The following is a 16,941-nucleotide window of genomic DNA, read 5'->3' as shown; positions in this document are numbered from 1 at the left end:
CCTACATCAAACCCCCTCCCCACCCACCCACCCTAGAATTAACCTCAGACCTTCCAGTTCAAACATTCACATAAACGTTACAATGGTTTTTCCTTTAATAAAACAAGTACCTCTAAGCAAAGAATATTCATACGAAACTACTAGAAAAGTAAAGACGACCCCCTGCTCACTGAAAGAAATTCCCAGGGCATCCAGTCCCTGTTCAGTCATGGGTAAGGCAAAAGAGGTTTGCATGTTTTATGGGAGAAGGTGGCACGTGGTTATGTGTGCCAAGGACAAAGATCAAAACCAAAATGGGGAGGGATGGTAAGGGAGGCTTCGCCATTTGTTAAATGAAGTACTGGGACTGGTGCAGCCCTGAGAGCTGCTCCTCACCATCGCCAGCCCAGGGGGATAGGGGTGGGCTCCACCGCTGCTGTGGCTTTCCCACAGTCTCTGGAGGGACTGCCAACCCCGTGAGATGGTCCACAGACTCAGCTTCTGCACTTGAGAATGCTGTTATTTCACAGCTACTTAGGCCACTGAAAAGGTGTATTTTGTTTTTTGTTTTTTGTTTTTTTTTTTTATGGCAAGAAATACCCCTACTGAGTTTGGTTTTAGGAGAGGAGATGAGTACAGTGACAGGAACATAGAAAGAGGCAGGGAGGGGGAGCCAGCAGAGACTGAAAGTTCCCCAAGGTCCCCCTACCTGCTCCAGATAAACAATATGGCAATGAAGTCGATGTGTGCAAAAAGAAGAGGCATTTCTTGCCAGGTCATCAAAATTTGAAGGGAGACTGGGACTAAATGCATCAGCTTGGCTGTGGACCTTTCTTTTCTTAAAAAAAAGGAAAAAAAAAGAACTTTTTTTTAAATGTTAAAGCTACATTTGTTTAGGCCTCTCATGACTGAACAGAGTATGGGGAGTTGCCCCTTTTTTTTTTTTTTTTTTCTTTTTTTTTTAAGCAGCAAGTCTACAGAAAGGTAAATCACTGCGGATGGGCTTGAAGCTCATTCTGGAGTCTTTGGCTTATGTGGGAGAGGTATGCATTCGCAGGTGGCTGATCAGATTGCGCTGCTGGGTGAATTTCCCACCACACAGTTGACATTCGTAAGGTTTTTCTCCTGAGTGGACACGCATATGCTCTGTTAGTCGGTACTGCCGGGTAAAGCGCATCCCACATTCCTCGCAAGCAAAGGGCTTGAGCCCCAGGTGGCTGCGCATGTGCCGTGTCATGGTGCCACGCTGTGTGAACATCTTGCCGCAGATGTTGCAAGGGAAGGGCCGCGTCAGCCAGTGAGTCTTCTCGTGCTGCCGCAGCGTGGCCGGATCCTTGTAGCTCTTCTCACACACTGAACACTTGAAGGGCCGGGACTCTGCAGCGTAGGGCTGATTGGGGTTGGACAAATCCTCAGCTTCATCCTTGCTGCCGTATGTGCCTTCCTCCTTGATGTAAAGGTCTTCCTCGGTGTGCGTTTCCACGTGGGCATTGAGCTGCTCAGAGCTCGGGAAGCCTTTGCCACAGGGAATGCAGACATACAGGTTGTCACCATAGGCCACCGGCTCAAACCCCTCCTGCCGGTAGACGTAGTTGGCACTGGTATGGCCACCGCTCTCGCTCTCGCTCTGGCCACTGTCATCACTGTTCTCCTTACCGTTTTCTACCTCCTCCTTACACGGGTAGGGCAGGTCTGCCCCGTAGGCCCCAGCCAGACTCCTCTCCACAGACTTGGACAAGGGCCCCAGCAGGATACCATTGGGCAGCCCTTCACCCTCGTCCCTGTCTTTGCCCCCTTCTTTTCGGTCAAAGGCGTTGTCTTTCTTGATCCACTCCTTCTTGCGGGATGAGTGCCGGAGGCCCTTGCGCTGGCTGCTCTCTGTCAGTGAGTGGTGGCACTCCTCACTCAGATCCATCTCCATGGGGTCGCTGCTGTCCGCCATGCTGTGGGGGGCTCCGACGCCAGGCTCGTCGAACGATGAGGCACTGTTGGCTGCAGGGGCTGAGGCAGATTGGGGAGAGCCGTGCTGGCTTTCGCTGTGCTGCGTGTCATCATGGGAGGCTGCGGCAGGGAGCGAGGGGCTTTTTTTGGACAGGTCAAGGCCTAGTTCCTGGTCACCGGTGCTCCCGTTCGCACTGCTGCTCCCACCGCCGTTCTTGCTGGTTCCCCTGCTTAAGGAGTGACAGTTCTCTTGGTTGGAGCTGCTGATGAAGACCTCGTCATCAGAGAGCTTTCCCTTTGACAGCTCCTTTGAGTGCGAGCCCTTCAACCCCTCATTTGACCCTGAATAGCGAGCTTGGATGACTGAAGCAGTGGAAAGTCTCTGACTCCTGGCAGATCTCCCAACACCAAGGCCACCGGCCTTGCCAGCAAAGGACTTGCCGTTCCGCTTCAGCTTCTTTCTGCAGAGAGCTGCCAGGTCGTGCAGTTGGAGGTAGCTTGCTGCGGTGAGGAGAGCATTAAAGTTCTGTTCACCAGGCTGGTCAGTCGTTAAGAGCTTGCCAGTATAAATAAAGTCCAAGATCTGTCGGAACACGGTGGGGTTCACCATGTCCGTGTCTAAGTTTATCAGGTTGTCATGCAGGACAAGGGATTTGAAATACATGCTGCTGGCTGCCAGGATGTTCTTATGGGCACGAAACAGGGCATTTTCTACCACAATGATCACATCACAGAGGAAACCTTTGGCTCGTTGCTGGTTCAGCTGCAGTAGCAGTTGTTTGGCATGATTTGGCAGTTCCATCTCCACCTTCTCGTCCTCTCACCTTCACCCTACCACCTGAAAAACACGAGGATGAGAGGTGTGAGCGTGCTGTCTCCACTAGAGCAGGTTACATTTAATAGACTTGTTTAACACAGTGCAGACTATGTTAGGCTTGACACTGATTTGGGAGATCTAAGAACATTGAGCCCTGCAAGCTGTGATCCTGCTGGGAATACAGAGAGAAATATTTCTCATGCTAAGACTTGATTCAAATCTTTCAAAAATCAGATTTGTAATTATCTTTTTACAAAAGTAATTGTCGTTGGCTGGAATCACTATTCAAAAGATATCAGCATGAAAACAATAGGAAAACAATTAGGTACAGAGGAAAGCTCTTCTCTCCTGACACAGACTTGAAGGGAGTATGAGAAGTGAGAAAAAGAGGAAGAAAAGAGAAGCATCTATTTCACTGTCATTTGCATATCTGAGCATGTAAAATAATTTGCATAAACTGCAGCTTCCCTGCTTTAATGTGGAGTTTGTTTCTTGGCCGTTACATGTTGAAATCTTGTAACACCCAGCTGCTCTGGGGTTGAGAAAATGACATGTAGCAACTAAATCCATTGAAGATGGAATTACCCACACTGAGGTGTGAATGGGAAGCCTCCTTAAGAAAATAAAAAGCTGCTTTAAAAACCACTTCCCTGGCTATGTCCATATCCCAATCCATTAACACGTAGGGTTAGAAACAACCCTCAACTGGCTGAAATTCAGGATGCTGAGCTAGCTAAATGTCACCAAATGTCTTCACAAATCTGAAACATTTTTCTCAAGTTAATTTTGTTCTGTCTTTAATTTTTGAATAATTTTGTTTAAAATAATAGAGTTAAGTAGCATATCTCAAGTCACAGTTTCTCTATCCTGAAATACTGTTAAGAGAGGAAAATTGTGGTTACCTGCATATAGTTAATGCATTTCACAAACAGTAGTCATGATGTATTTTAGTTTAGATGTTTATATTGGCATTCCCAGTGGTATGGACTGTAGGAAACAGCCACATTGAGATATGTCAGAACTAACTGCAGTTGCACGTTAGGTAGATATTACAATCAAACCCAGAATTCAATCTGGGTCTGCATTTGAGAATCCAAGACCAATTTTTTTTTTCCTTGTTTTTTGGAAGGCTTTTTGGTGCGTGTGCGTTTGTTTGAAAGTGCCAACTACTACTTGCATTTATCCATTAAAGTTAATTTAAAATAGTTTCTGAGGTTCAAAAGAAGGAATTAAATATCAAATTAACAACAACCACCATTTAGCCTTCTACTTTCTTTCTTCCTTTCCCAGTTCATCATATTATTGAAACATTTCTCTTATTGAAGGAGAAGCAAGCCATAAATAGAGAAATTAAGAGCTTAAGTTCTCTCTTAAAAACATCATCAGTTAATTTTTTTATTGTTTGTGTGTTCCATTACCACACTCTGTCCCATCAGAGTTCAAATGATGAAGCATCAGACTGCATTATGTTCCCTCTGTGCCAAGTATAGGTACACAACAAAAAGAAATAAGGAGTGATGCAGTTAGTATAAAAAATTGCTTCCCTCAAACCTGATTCTTACTATGTGATGATAAACAGAAAGACTGCATTTGGCAGAAAGGTGGTAAATTTACATCATCCATTTCTGCACAACAGAGAGGTTTTGCTTTATAAAAAAAGCTACCAAAAAGATAAAAAATTAAATATTTCCTCCAGCATTGTTGCTTGACTACCCTGGTACTTTTCCTAACAGATCTGCCAAGCAGATGCCTCCCTTTTTCCACAGGACACAGCTCTTTGCTTGTTTGCTGGTCAGCCTGGTGCTTGCTTATGCTTTTGGTGGAATTTCTTGGTGGCTCTTCAGTGCAGCAGCACCTAATTTAGCATCCACACAGATCCCTCTGGCTCATCACCCTGACCCACATCTAAAAAGGCTGCTCTGCTTCCCCATTTGATTTTGTTTCAGCAGTGGATGGCGACCCAAGAACACGGTGGATTCACCGCGGTGCCTCTGTGCACATGGACATTGTCCCCAGAGCTCGATGCCTTTAGAAAGGGTGGCAGCCAAAAGGAGGAAGTAAAGGCTTGCCATGGTGCTAGTTCCACCCATAGTGTTTCTGTAATAGAAACTCACCCTGCAGAATCAGAAAAATGTGATAGAACAGGGGCTCCTGTCCTCCCCTGAGCAGTGCTGAGCATTTAAAAACCAAGTTTTGATGTAATTAGTCTGATCAGAGTTGCAGGATAGAGGATGCAGCATGTCTGGTTCTTGTGGATTGCTTCCAGAATTGTTGATTAAGGGGAAGAAGCAGCAGCACAGAGGCACAAAATACCCACTTTTATCTAGCCAGGCCAGTAAGAGCCCTTACTTCTGGGTCACTGAGATACATCGATAGGGGAGGACAAAAACATGGCTTGCAACTTAACAGCATCTTGCTATATAAATGCATCCTGCATTTACAGCAAGATACAGCCTAGTACTACAGATAGCAGGAAACAGCCTAGCACTACAATCTCACTGCAAACATCATGGTGCTGTTCCATGCATGTAACACACAAAATCCCTGGGTGTGATTTTTAAGTGTTCCATAAAGGAACAAATATGGGAAAGGAAGGGAAACAGTATAGCAAATATTTTCTGCCTAAACAAAGTAGTAGTAGTCGTAATAATAATAATATTACTGAAGTTTAAGTAGGCTTATTTCCCATTGATGTAGCACTAAGAGCAGAGGCCTAGAAATCACTGGATTCAAGTTGTCTAAGCTTTAAGACTTAAAACAGCTATTAATGCAGAATATTTTTAGCTTTTTACCTTTTTTTTTCTTTTTACTTTTTTTTTTTTACTTTCTGCCTTAAATGATATTGAAACCAAGTAATGAGCCAACAGAGAAAGCCCTGGAAAGAGAGTTAGAATTCTAATTCTGCTACTGACCTTCATGAGAAAGATAATATTATTACTGAGTATGTTCTGCTGCATAAAAACTAGCATAGTACAAGTTGTTTAAATTACCTCTATTTATCTCACATGTCAAATTTTACAGGACTGTTCATGTTCAGTAGGACATATGTATAAGGTAGGCTATTACCTTCTGCAGATTTCAAATGCAGTGGTCTGGTGTAAGCAGTATAACCATGCCTATCAAATTTGAATTTGTTAGCTGAAGTCTAACGTGGATTTAACAACCCCAAAAAAATGAATGTAATGAATCAAGGCAGCAAAACCTTCAACCAAGCTTAGAGCATTGTGTTTAAAACATTGTCAGAATTGCCCACCAAGGGCTTTGCCCAGGACAGGAGTATGGCTCAGAGAACACTCCTTTGGCTGATGTCCCTTTGTTGACAAAAGCCTTATTGCAACCTGCCTTGTGTATCTTGTGCAGTGCTCAACAAAAATAAATCCAGTCCAGATATTTCAGAGACGTATCTAGTTACAAACCCTTCTTTGACCATGATGCAATTTCAGAGGTGGAGGAAGAAAAGTGTGTTGGAAAAGTTGTTAGCAGAAGAGAAGCAGGCATTATTCCTTAACTTATGGCATTCCTAGAATCTCACTTCTAGCTGAAAGCATGGGACTAGGACAACTGTGAGTTTAAATCCTGTTTAAAAGTTATTTACCCAAACAAATGGCAGGTGCAGCTTAGAAAGGCCTTGCTATCCATTAGTTTGCAGGGAGTGTCTCTTAACAAACCATAACATTTGACTAACATCACCACAACACTCCAAAGCCCTTTAAAATCACAGTGGTTTATACTTCTTGTATTTCAGTATCATTTTTAATAACCCTTCCTTTTCTGTTTTCTGGAAAGAAAAAAAAACAAAACACCAGAAAAAAATACACTCCCAGTTCAGAGGAGCCCTGGTTCAGAAAAGGCTCAGGTGCATTTCTAGTAAAAAACCCAACTCCCCAGACCTCAAGAATACATAAATGTCTCACTGGGGCCACAGTCTTTAAGCATTGAATGTGGCGTGCAAAATTTCACCCATTTGTAGTTAAAAGGGGATTACAGAAGGCTCTGGACAAATGGCAGCAGTGATGGTCTTTTCCCAGATTCAGCTTGGGTTTCTCACATTCAAGACACTTTTTTCAGAGCAGTGAACCTGCTCAAATACTCCCATGCTAGAAGGGAATGAAACAAGGCTAAGGCTCTCCACTACCTCCACCATATCCATGACACTGAGACACAGCACATGCAAAGACATGAGAAGTACAGGGCACAAATCACAGAATACAGTAATGCTGCAAGCAGATGCCACACATCAAACAAAGCTTTGCAAGCTAAGAGCCGACAGCACCTTCATACCCAATACTGCCCCAGGAGCTGGGACCTGCGAGCTGCTGTGCCCAGCCTGGGGCACACCCTGACCCCAGGGGCTCTGCACAACACACAGGCTGCTCCTGGAGCTGTGCTGCTCTCACTACACGGCAGGAAAAAAACTTCATTTGCTCTCAATTTGCACAAAGACTCTGGACACCACAGAAAATGAAATTGCTAAACAGAGGAGAAGAGAAATCCCTTCACCTCTTTCAACAGTATAAAATCTACATATTCACTACAGGTTTGATTCTCTTTAATATCACTAAATCTCTACCCAAAAGTAATTGCTGAATGAATGCTAAATGTGTTATCTTAGCAACCTCTGGCAGGAGATGCTCTTTGATTTCATCTCTGAGTTATAGATTGCAGCACATGAATATTGTTTACCTTTTAAGAAGCAACACCAGTGAAGCAAAGAATCAATCATAAACAGATCTAAGGAATCACTCATTTCACGTAGAGGATTTGTGGCTGGATGAGAAGGCTAGACACCAAGCACCTGAACAGTGAGTTAACAGTACTGCAGATAAAAACCAACAAACAGATTAGATGTGATGTATCAAATTAGATGCTGTTAAAACATCAGCCTACTGTGCATGTTATAATAGACCCAGAAAAAGACAGTGGCCTGCTTACTTATTTCTCCACCTTCCCAAGCAGTTGGGCTGCACTGAGCAGACACTGCAGCAGTGAGCATGGGGAAGAACAAGACAAAATGAAATCCAGTCTCCTACATACCTCTCTCCCACCAATTTATGACATTAAAAATGCTGTGTCCAGCTGCTACTGGAACTGAGTGAAACTGAAACAGATGACTTCTGCACTCTTCAGTCTCAGATGAACCAACTTTTTTTTGAGCACTTGATGACCCCACTGGGAAGAGAGCTTTCCTGTTCCCCACTGGCTTATCTGATCTTCCTTTCCCCACATCCCAACAGAGCCAGGACCCTCAGAGGTGTCAGTGTAGTGGGTGCTTCACAGCCACTAACCTGCCCCCAGGAGTTGCATTTGGCAGGTCATTAGCCCATGACTTTTAAAGATATTCACATTCTAGAACAGCAGAAGCATGGGGAGAAGTGCTGGAACTGTGTTAGTCCAAATGGTTCCCTATCCCCAGCCCCTTGGAGCAGTCAGATAGCAGAATTCAGAAGCTGAGGCACAAACATGCATTTTCATCACTGGCAGTGGAGCAGCAAAAGCTCTGTGAAGAAGGCTCAAGCAGAAAACAGGATGCAGCACCCTTGTTTTTCTCACACAAATATTTAGCACTCTAAAATAGCTAAGACCAACATGTGAAGTTACTCAGGCAGAGGTCTGCAGAGCTGGGGGAGGTAGAGAAAACATGCAGGACAGATCAGGATGTGCAGCTGATTTTGCAGGTGTGGGCATGGAAAGGAGAAGGGAAATGGAGGATGGAGGATCATTTTGCAGAGGATACCACATCAGCAAACTGAAAGTGGCCCTTGTTTAATTTGTTACATTCCAATTAGTGCCAGGCAGAACTGCCCTCCTGGCTCCCCAAGGCAGCTCTTGCAGGACTCCTGCAGAAATGGCACAGCTTTGCTCAGGGACACGAGCACCTGTCTGGTACCTCTGTGCGGCAACGTTTGGATATTTGGGACGTGGGCAATACCTGCTCAACTGCTACCAGCTCCTGGCCCAAAAAGGAGAGGAAAAAAAGGAGATGATTTCCCAGTCCTTTCTCTCATGTTCTAGAACAACAAGGAGAGCCTGACATGGCTAGGCCCTTCTCTACTGCATGGCAAACTTCCCAGGGAAGGGGAATCTCCATGGGTGAAAAGGGAAGGGGCTCTGTGTGCATGAAAGCACTAAAATCAGAAGAGCAAAGTGATTTCCAGTCAATGCAAGGCTGCAGCAAAGCAGGAACACCTTGCTATACAAGCTGAAACTGTGAGCAGTAGAATGCAGATTTAACCACTTGGTTGCCGCTTACCATGCCAGGTACATTGGGCTAAAGGCACCTCCATCCAGTGCTGCCCGACGTGCCAGGTACATCCCATGATGTTCCATTGAAATCACAACAGGCCATCAATAGAACGTGGCTGCACGGATGCAGAATGGAGAACCAGCAGGGACGCTGTTAAATGCAATTAAAATACTGCAATCAAAATTGAAACATTTTAATACAGCCACCTGCCTTAAATGTGTAACTGCTAGAACAACCTCCCCTCCACCCATCTCCCACAGCTGGTGAACTGTGACAGAAGCAGAACGGGACTCTGTAAGTTTCTTACTGCTGCTCCCTGGCCACTTGTGTTCATGACTCCCAAGAGCACTGAGCTTCAGGGGGACCAGGTCACATGTATCCAAAACCAGCAGATCCCAGGATGTCTGCACCAGCTTCCTTCTGCCCAGAAATTCAGGCAATGAAATATCATCACCATGTAGAAATGCGTCTCTGACAAGAACAGCCTGGTGCCAGAGCTTTTGGTCTCATTCCCAACACAGTACAGCAGAAGAAACACTTCAAACCTCATCCACTGTGTTGTCCCCATTTCCCTGGCCCACTTCCCAAGCCTTTGAAAAGATCTTCTAGAGATGTTATGGCATTGGACCAGGCTGGATACTTTGGTGCAAGGTGGGAGAAGACGACACTGTGTACCCTCTCCTATTTATAATGATGCTTCAGTGATCATTTAATCTCCATTCTTGGAGACTGGAGATCATGTTGATTCATGGTGAACTGCAGCTTGTATGCGCATCACAAAACTTACGGTCTGTAATTCCACCCTCCCCTGCCCAAAGGAAAAAGCAACATCATTTTTTCCATGTCAGGGAAAGGCACATAGCACAGCTACCCTAGGTTTGACAGGCTGGTTGTATCCTCTGCAGTGCATCTCCTTCCCATGGAGTTCCTCTAATCAGCTCCAGTGGGATTATCGTGGAGCAGTCTCAGGGTAGATGCTAAGAACAGGTTCCTTTCTACAAGTGGTGATGCTGCCCCAGTGAAAACAAACAAACAAAGCCCAAATCCACCAAAAACCAGTACAGAAATAACCCTGCAGCCTGGTAGAGATTTAACATGGGTTTTTGGACCCTGATGGTAAAGTGAAACATGTGCACAGCTTTTATCACATTGATGGCTGCATATCTCCAGCTGTGTTTCTGGAGATAGAAATCTTACATTTTAAAAGTGAGAATACTATTGATTATCAGCCTTAAAAGATAAAAGGCCAAATGAAAAAGACCTATAATATTTAATGTTGAATGAAAGAGAGCATGAAGGAGGACACAGGCCTGAGAAATGGAATGGGTTGTTATACAAGGACAGAGTATAAGAAGATAGTTCATTCTTCCTGAACATCTGCTGGGCTTCGGCCCAGGACAGTGTTCCCATCATTCCCACCTGCATACTTATCCCCACAACCCTGTAACCAAACCCCTTTCTCACTGAAATAATAGATCTTTTGTATTCAGATCACCCTGTTTTGACTGCTGTAGGCTGAAGATTTTTAAATCTTGTCAATTCAATGAAGAAGTGAAATGTAAGCAACTGTTTGCCTACTGACCTGGGCTGTGCTCAGCCAAGAGCATTTGCTGAACTAGTCTGAACAGACCACTGCTAGCATGAACAGGCCAACCCACAGTTAACTACCACACTTGAAGAACCCTGGGCCAGAGCTCCAGGAATTTGGAGCTCCCCCCTCTCCAGAAGATCACGCTCTGCACAGCATTAGAGCAAGCTGAACTCTAGCTGAATCTCCCAGCATCTCAACCATAAGCAATACCAGCAATTCTCAGTTTAACAGAGGCTGAATGCTGCATAAAGGTATTTCTTGAACAGCAGCTCAAACATGAGGTTTTTCCCACCCGGATTACATCAATTTACTTCTCGCCACTGTGAAGCAAGGGCTCTTCTCCATAGTTGTATTCCCCTCTAGGGCAGAGTTTAGCAGAGAACTGCTCCAACCAAAGGTGTTTCCTCCTGTTAGAACATCTCACTGCAGTCAGAAATGAAGCTTCCTGCCAACTCCTAAACAGAGTGCTTGTATATTATACATTTTTTGTCACTGCTGACACATAGGAGACTAGGGCTACCCAAACCTCTACTGGGAGGAGAAGGGGAGAGGCATGGACATTGCAGGTCTTGTCAGCCAGAGTCCAGCATTAAAAACTCCTGCACATCCACAGAGCACAGTTGATCTCAGGAGCAGAGCAGTGACACAAAACAAAGCTTCAGAAGCTCGTGACCACTTAGTAACCAGCAGTAGACTCTGGGCTCTTCTTCTCATCCTACAACTGAGCAAACTCAGTTTTAGTCGTACCTACATTGCAAGTAGTAAAGGCAACTCCAATGTCCAATACTAATCTCATTTAATTCATTTATTTACTCCCTATTGCATGAAAATAACAACAACAATATACTGAATGAAGTATCTCAAATGCCCCTTTGGTATGCAAAATTTCTGTTTCCCAGCCACCTCTGAGCCTGTACAGAATTCTCCCTTTACAATGCAAGAATTTAGGACATGAATAAAGGATTGTTGCTACCTCCCAGTTAATCCTAGAGAGTGCCAGTCTTGGGCCCTGTCCTTCAGTAAGGTGGCCATTGGCAGGGGGTGCCTGGGGTGGCAGCATCATGCTGAACATTGCTCTGAGGGCAGCAGCACGCCCAGCACTGTGGAGGAGGAGAAATGTCATGACCCTCTTCCAACCAAGACTGTCCTACAGCATAGTCTCAGCTGCAGCACTGCTTCAGGGCTCTGAGTCACCACAGGTACAAGCTGATAGCAGGTTGTGAAATGCAGTAATACTGGAGCAAATGCATGACCCTTTCAACTGTCCCTGCAGCTGGGGAGGGATCTCCAGGACAGGGATGAGGCAGGCAGCTGGAACTAGTGACTGTGACTCAGACTCCTTAGTTACATGATTTGTTAGAGCAAACAAAGCCTCAGAGCACAGGAAAAATGGGAACAGGTTTGATAAAGATCCTCCCAATCGGCCTGTTTATTCTCATTTCTTGTGTGGACTCTGCAAATGTTTCTGCAGAGAGAAGCAGTCTGCACAGGAGCATCTGCACTCACAATACTGCTAATATCAGGAGTTGCAATAGTTAACAGCAAGTGTCTATGCTTAGGGGTGTAGTTACTGTCTTGGACCAAAATGTCATCTCTCTCACCATAAGCCAGAGCAGTGGTGAGCACAGTGTGCACAAAACAAGCATTGCTGTCTTGTTTTTTTCCAGTAAGAAAAAAATCTCATTCCCTTTACCCATATCAATAGATCCAGCAACAGTTCTTAATATGAATGATACCTTAAAAATAGCACTTTTAGCACTTAGCCACATTGCTTTTTCTTTGCTTTTACCCCAAAACTGACCATACACAGGCCTGTACTTAGCAAAGAAATCTTTCTAAGTTTTACTTTGCTGAAGTCTTTCAAGCAAGCCACTCTAAGAATTGGTCCCAGCAGTATTAGGGCTGTACTGCCTACCAAACATCCCTCCAAGTCAGATACTTAACCCATCACCCTGAATCCTTTGATTCTCTGCAGCCACCAAGAAGTCTCAGCACATCTGAGCCTGGCAATTGAGAGAAGGCCAGAAAGCCACTATTGCTTGTGAAAGCAGAAGGCCTAACAGACTCAAAGTTCTACAAAATGCCTGTATTGCATCCAAATGACCTAATGGGAAAGCAGAGTTTACTCACTTTCAAGATTCTTAATTTTTTGGCTGCTTTTCCTCAACCTCTACTTCTTATTTTGACTGTTTTATTCCTGTCTTCTTCATTTGGGATTTCAAGCATTATTTAAACTCAGCTCACAGACTGCAGGGAGGTCACTCTATGTATGTTTCCAAAATCCACCTTTTCCCAGCAAGGCTCCCATCCTGCTGGTTTGTCCTGCACAGTGGTCCAGGGCTGCAGATACCTGGGGCACATTTGGCCAGCCCTCCCTGACAGACAGCTTCTCAGCCTGGGGGATTACAGCCCAGGCGTGTTATGAAAGGCAGCCCAGCAAGGTCATGGGGTGTTGAAAACTTTGCTACAGTCCAAAGCACAGGATCTGCCTCCTTTCCTTCCCTGCACTCTATTCTTGTCAAGGCCAAGGATTTCCTGGCAGTCCTCAAAGTACACAAATTATAGCCTTTTGTCATGAATTAAGACTTAAAACTTCTCTTCATTTTAAGAAAGTGGAAGGGGTGGAGCAAAGCAGGGGGAAAGGTACTTTTGCCTAAGATTTGGTTTTGAAAAGGGATTGACAGCCTATGTATGTGCTTTATCCTGTAATCTGAAAGCTCCTCAGGACAGGACCCTTAAAAGTATTTTATGCTGGACCATATACAGAGCAAGGAAACTGGCAGCTCCCTGCATCCGTTCCAGTCTGCTCAGCTTCTCCTAAATCAACACTGCCAGAAGGCAAGACAGCCCTATAACAAATTAGTACTGCTCACAGTTTGTTGAAGTTGCTGTTGCATTGTTTGTTTATTTAAAACACGCGCAAGCACACACACACACAAACCTCCCGAGCCTGCTCTCTGCTGCCACCCCCCAAACTCCAGATCTGCAGTCTCAGAGAGCCGAGCAAAGGCTGTGGATTAAAGCCATGCAGAGCTACAGCCACTGTGCTGGGACTCTGCTTGGGTTTTGCTCTTTCACTACAAGCAAAACCAAAGAATGCCCACATTATTCCAGCCTGGAACATCGTGCTGTAGAAATCCTTATTTCAGCACCTGAATAGGGAAGTGTTGTTAAGAAAAAGAAAGAGCCACAGGCTTGAAAGGACCCAGTGCTAATAAAACTCTTAGTGCTAATGCTATTTATGAACATCCAAGGGATAATCTGCACCCCTTATCAGCCCACAAGATTATAAGATCTTTAAAATAGGAAACATGTCTTACTTCATAAAGCACTATATAAGTTTACAAAGCACAATATTAGTGGTAATAAATAATTGTCAAAGTCGAGCACAGAGGTGGCTGTAAAACCTGAAGCACCATCCCTGTTCCCATTTCATTCTGAGCTCTGTGTAGCAGCACACTCTTGCCTAAGAATGTACAGTGCTACTTGTATAGCACAGTGCATGCTTGTGCTGACTTGGTCTCTTATGCACCAATCTGGTTTCATTTTAAGGGATGATCTGTGAAATGTGCTATGCCTTTACTCACAGTGGAGAAAGTAATGTTTGAACATGAGGTGATCACAATGAGGGTGATTTTAAAGAGCTGTAGTAGATTCTTATCCTTCCACCAAACAGTTCAGTTTGCCAGCCTGTGTCAGTGTGCCAGCAATGACTCCTTTACACAGCATTTCTATCTGTAGGCAATTAGCACACACAGAGCACCCTACTATCACAGCAATTGCTCACCAGCTCCATCATGTAGCCTATAGAGACAGCTTCCCTTTTACTTCTCTTGGTTTATATGACAATAAGCTCTGGGCTGCTGCAGGCATAGTTTAGAGGACAGTAAAGTCAGCATCATCCACTCAAACACTAATATGCTTTCATTCAGGTTTGTTGTTTTTTTCATTTTAGAGAAGTGTTTTTCTGTCTTATGAATGTTTTAATTTCTGGCTGCTGACAGATAACTGCATCATCCAAAGCATCCCTGCTCACTTGGGTTGAGCATGGCTTTGGTTTCTGGACAGCTGAATGCCACAGATACCACAGCTATCTCTACCAGTTTAACAATTAAGGAAATTAAGAGATTTTCTATTCAGATTGAGACCTTTGCATTGAATTCTGCTGGTGCCAAAACATCCTAATTTTATTCTTCAGTTAACCCATGATTTATCAAATGTTTAAATACTCAAGCTTTAGTATTTCAAAAGCTACTCACTTTATATTTGTCACCTAAGGAAATTACTAAGCAATTTGTGCAATTTTTTTCTCTGACAGAAAAAAAAAAAAGCCTCAAAGAGCAGAGCCAAATGCATCACCCTCCTTCTTTCAGCATAATTAAAACCATCTCATTGGTAATTACTGTCCTCAAGGTGGGTGTGGGGGAGTGAAAATCTGTAACACATTCTATTTTTAGAAGATAACCTTGGGAAAAACAGGAGGTACCAGAGAAACAGGCATGAGGGGTGAAGTTATGACAGTACTGAAACTAGCAGGAGACACAGGTGTACCAGGTGTCTGTGCCAGAGAGCTCTGAGAACACAAATGTGGCCACACCTCCTGCAAGATTTAGGCTTGGCTGGCAGGTTTCAGAGGCACTCACAATTCACAGAGACAATTCACATATTTAAAAGTTTGAGCAAGAGTTTAAAAAAAAAAAACAAAACCAAACCCACACTAAAAGGTTATTTTAAAACTTTGCTGGATCACTTCCCATGGAGTTCTCCCCTCTCAGAAAGGAAAGTGGTTAAAGGAAGGAGAAAACAAACCAAAAAGCCAAGCAGAACCAAATCCTAAAAACAACCAGAGAGGCTGGAACTTCCCTGACACAGATGGAACAACACAGCAGTTTTACAGCTACATAAATAGGATCAGAATCTGGCCCAAGGAGTAATACACATACAAACTTCTGCTAACAGCTACAACAAACATCGATACCACACCTTACAGTGGAAGGAAAAAGTGAAAATTTTCCATCCTTACCACTTCCAGCAGAGCCCAGTGATTTAACAGCATCAAGAGACACCCAGAGGATGCAGCAAGTTCTCTTAGTGAGGATACATAATGTATCCTCTCTTGGCAATGTGCATTCCCAAACACCTGTACCTAGGATCCAGCTGCTCTCAGCCCCTGGCTGCACATTATTCAGCCACATGCAGCTCTGTCACAGAGAAGGGCTGAATAAATTGTGGCATTGTTCCCCCACAGTGCAGGTGCTTGGAAACACACACATCCTGAGGCTGCCCAGCCACAGGGATGTTCTGATGCCATCCAGCTTTCCCTGACCCACCAAGTCAGTCCACCTTGGCCTAATCTATTCCCTTCTCCAGGCATTTTCTTGGGATTACTTCACTCAAAGAACATGTTTTAACAGCAGGAAAACCACCTCAAAAATCTCAAACCAAACAAGCCAACACCTCTGAAGAACCTGAATAAATCACATCCTTCTTATCACAAGGTATCCTCCATCACAGATGCTAACATGGCTGTCACACACCTGCTTCCTCTGGAACCTCATGTAAGAAGCCTGACAGTGATGCCCAATCCCCAGCCCCTTCCAGGAGCAGTCACTGCACACCCAGACCTACTCCAGACAATCTAAGTCTTATAACAGGGTATGTAATGTGAAAGTTTAATCTTGTGCAGGCAAGAAATGGCAGGGACTTGCCTATTGAAAAATTAGGAGGTATATAGTAATTAATCAAATTGATTTAAAAGAGTCAGCTGCCTGTGTGAATGCTGGTCCTGGCAGAGACAATCCCAACCCTTGGCATTTGCTTACAAATAGGCAAGGTGCTTTGGCACAGCTACTGAATCCTTTGAAAAAGTTGGTTTTGACATGTTGGAAAAGGACTTGGATTTTTCAGCTGCTCTCTCTAAGTAGGAGGCAATTGAGACAACATACCCAAGAACTGCAGCAGACACCACTTTAAAATTTGTCTTCATTATGTTCTAATTTTTACACAACTCTCTAACATTAGCAATAGCCAGATGAAATTTTTCATCTTACTAAAAGCAGAGGAGAGGTCAGGAAAACACCATTACACATCATTTGTTCTTTCTCTAGTGATAGAGTCTAGAGTCCTGGCCCAGGGTTTCTACTTCCATTTTCCCTGTGATTCTTAAGCCAACAAACCAAATACAGTTAGTTGTCAGGTTTAGTGGGTTTCAAAATGAAATGTGTATTAGAAGGGGGATTTTTTATTATCACATTATTTAAAGGATTTAGTGAGGAATCTAAAAATCTGTGGAAGGGTTTGTTGGAGGGGGATTAGAAAGAGAAGAGCCTTATAAAAACAACCCAACCACAGGGCTTGTTCCTCTTCTCC

General features: G+C 44.1%; 1 protein-coding gene across 1 annotated transcript in view; it reads right to left on the bottom strand.

Annotated features, from left to right (window-relative positions):
• Positions 1 to 968: 968 nt before the first annotated feature.
• Positions 969 to 16,941, bottom strand: part of HIC2 (HIC ZBTB transcriptional repressor 2) — a 70,788-nt gene continuing 54,815 nt past the window's right edge. Inside the window, exons 2-3 of the mRNA XM_058036983.1 lie at positions 8,988 to 9,131; positions 969 to 2,758 (exon numbers count right to left, since the gene is read on the bottom strand). Coding sequence (XP_057892966.1) covers positions 1,010 to 2,722 — 1,713 coding nt within the window. The 5' untranslated portion in view covers positions 2,723 to 2,758; positions 8,988 to 9,131 and the 3' untranslated portion in view covers positions 969 to 1,009. The remainder of the gene's footprint in view (positions 2,759 to 8,987; positions 9,132 to 16,941) is intronic.

This window comes from Melospiza georgiana, chromosome 18, assembly GCF_028018845.1.
Source record: "Melospiza georgiana isolate bMelGeo1 chromosome 18, bMelGeo1.pri, whole genome shotgun sequence".
Lineage (NCBI taxonomy): Eukaryota > Metazoa > Chordata > Aves > Passeriformes > Passerellidae > Melospiza > Melospiza georgiana.
This window is presented reverse-complemented; position numbering and strand designations above follow the sequence as displayed.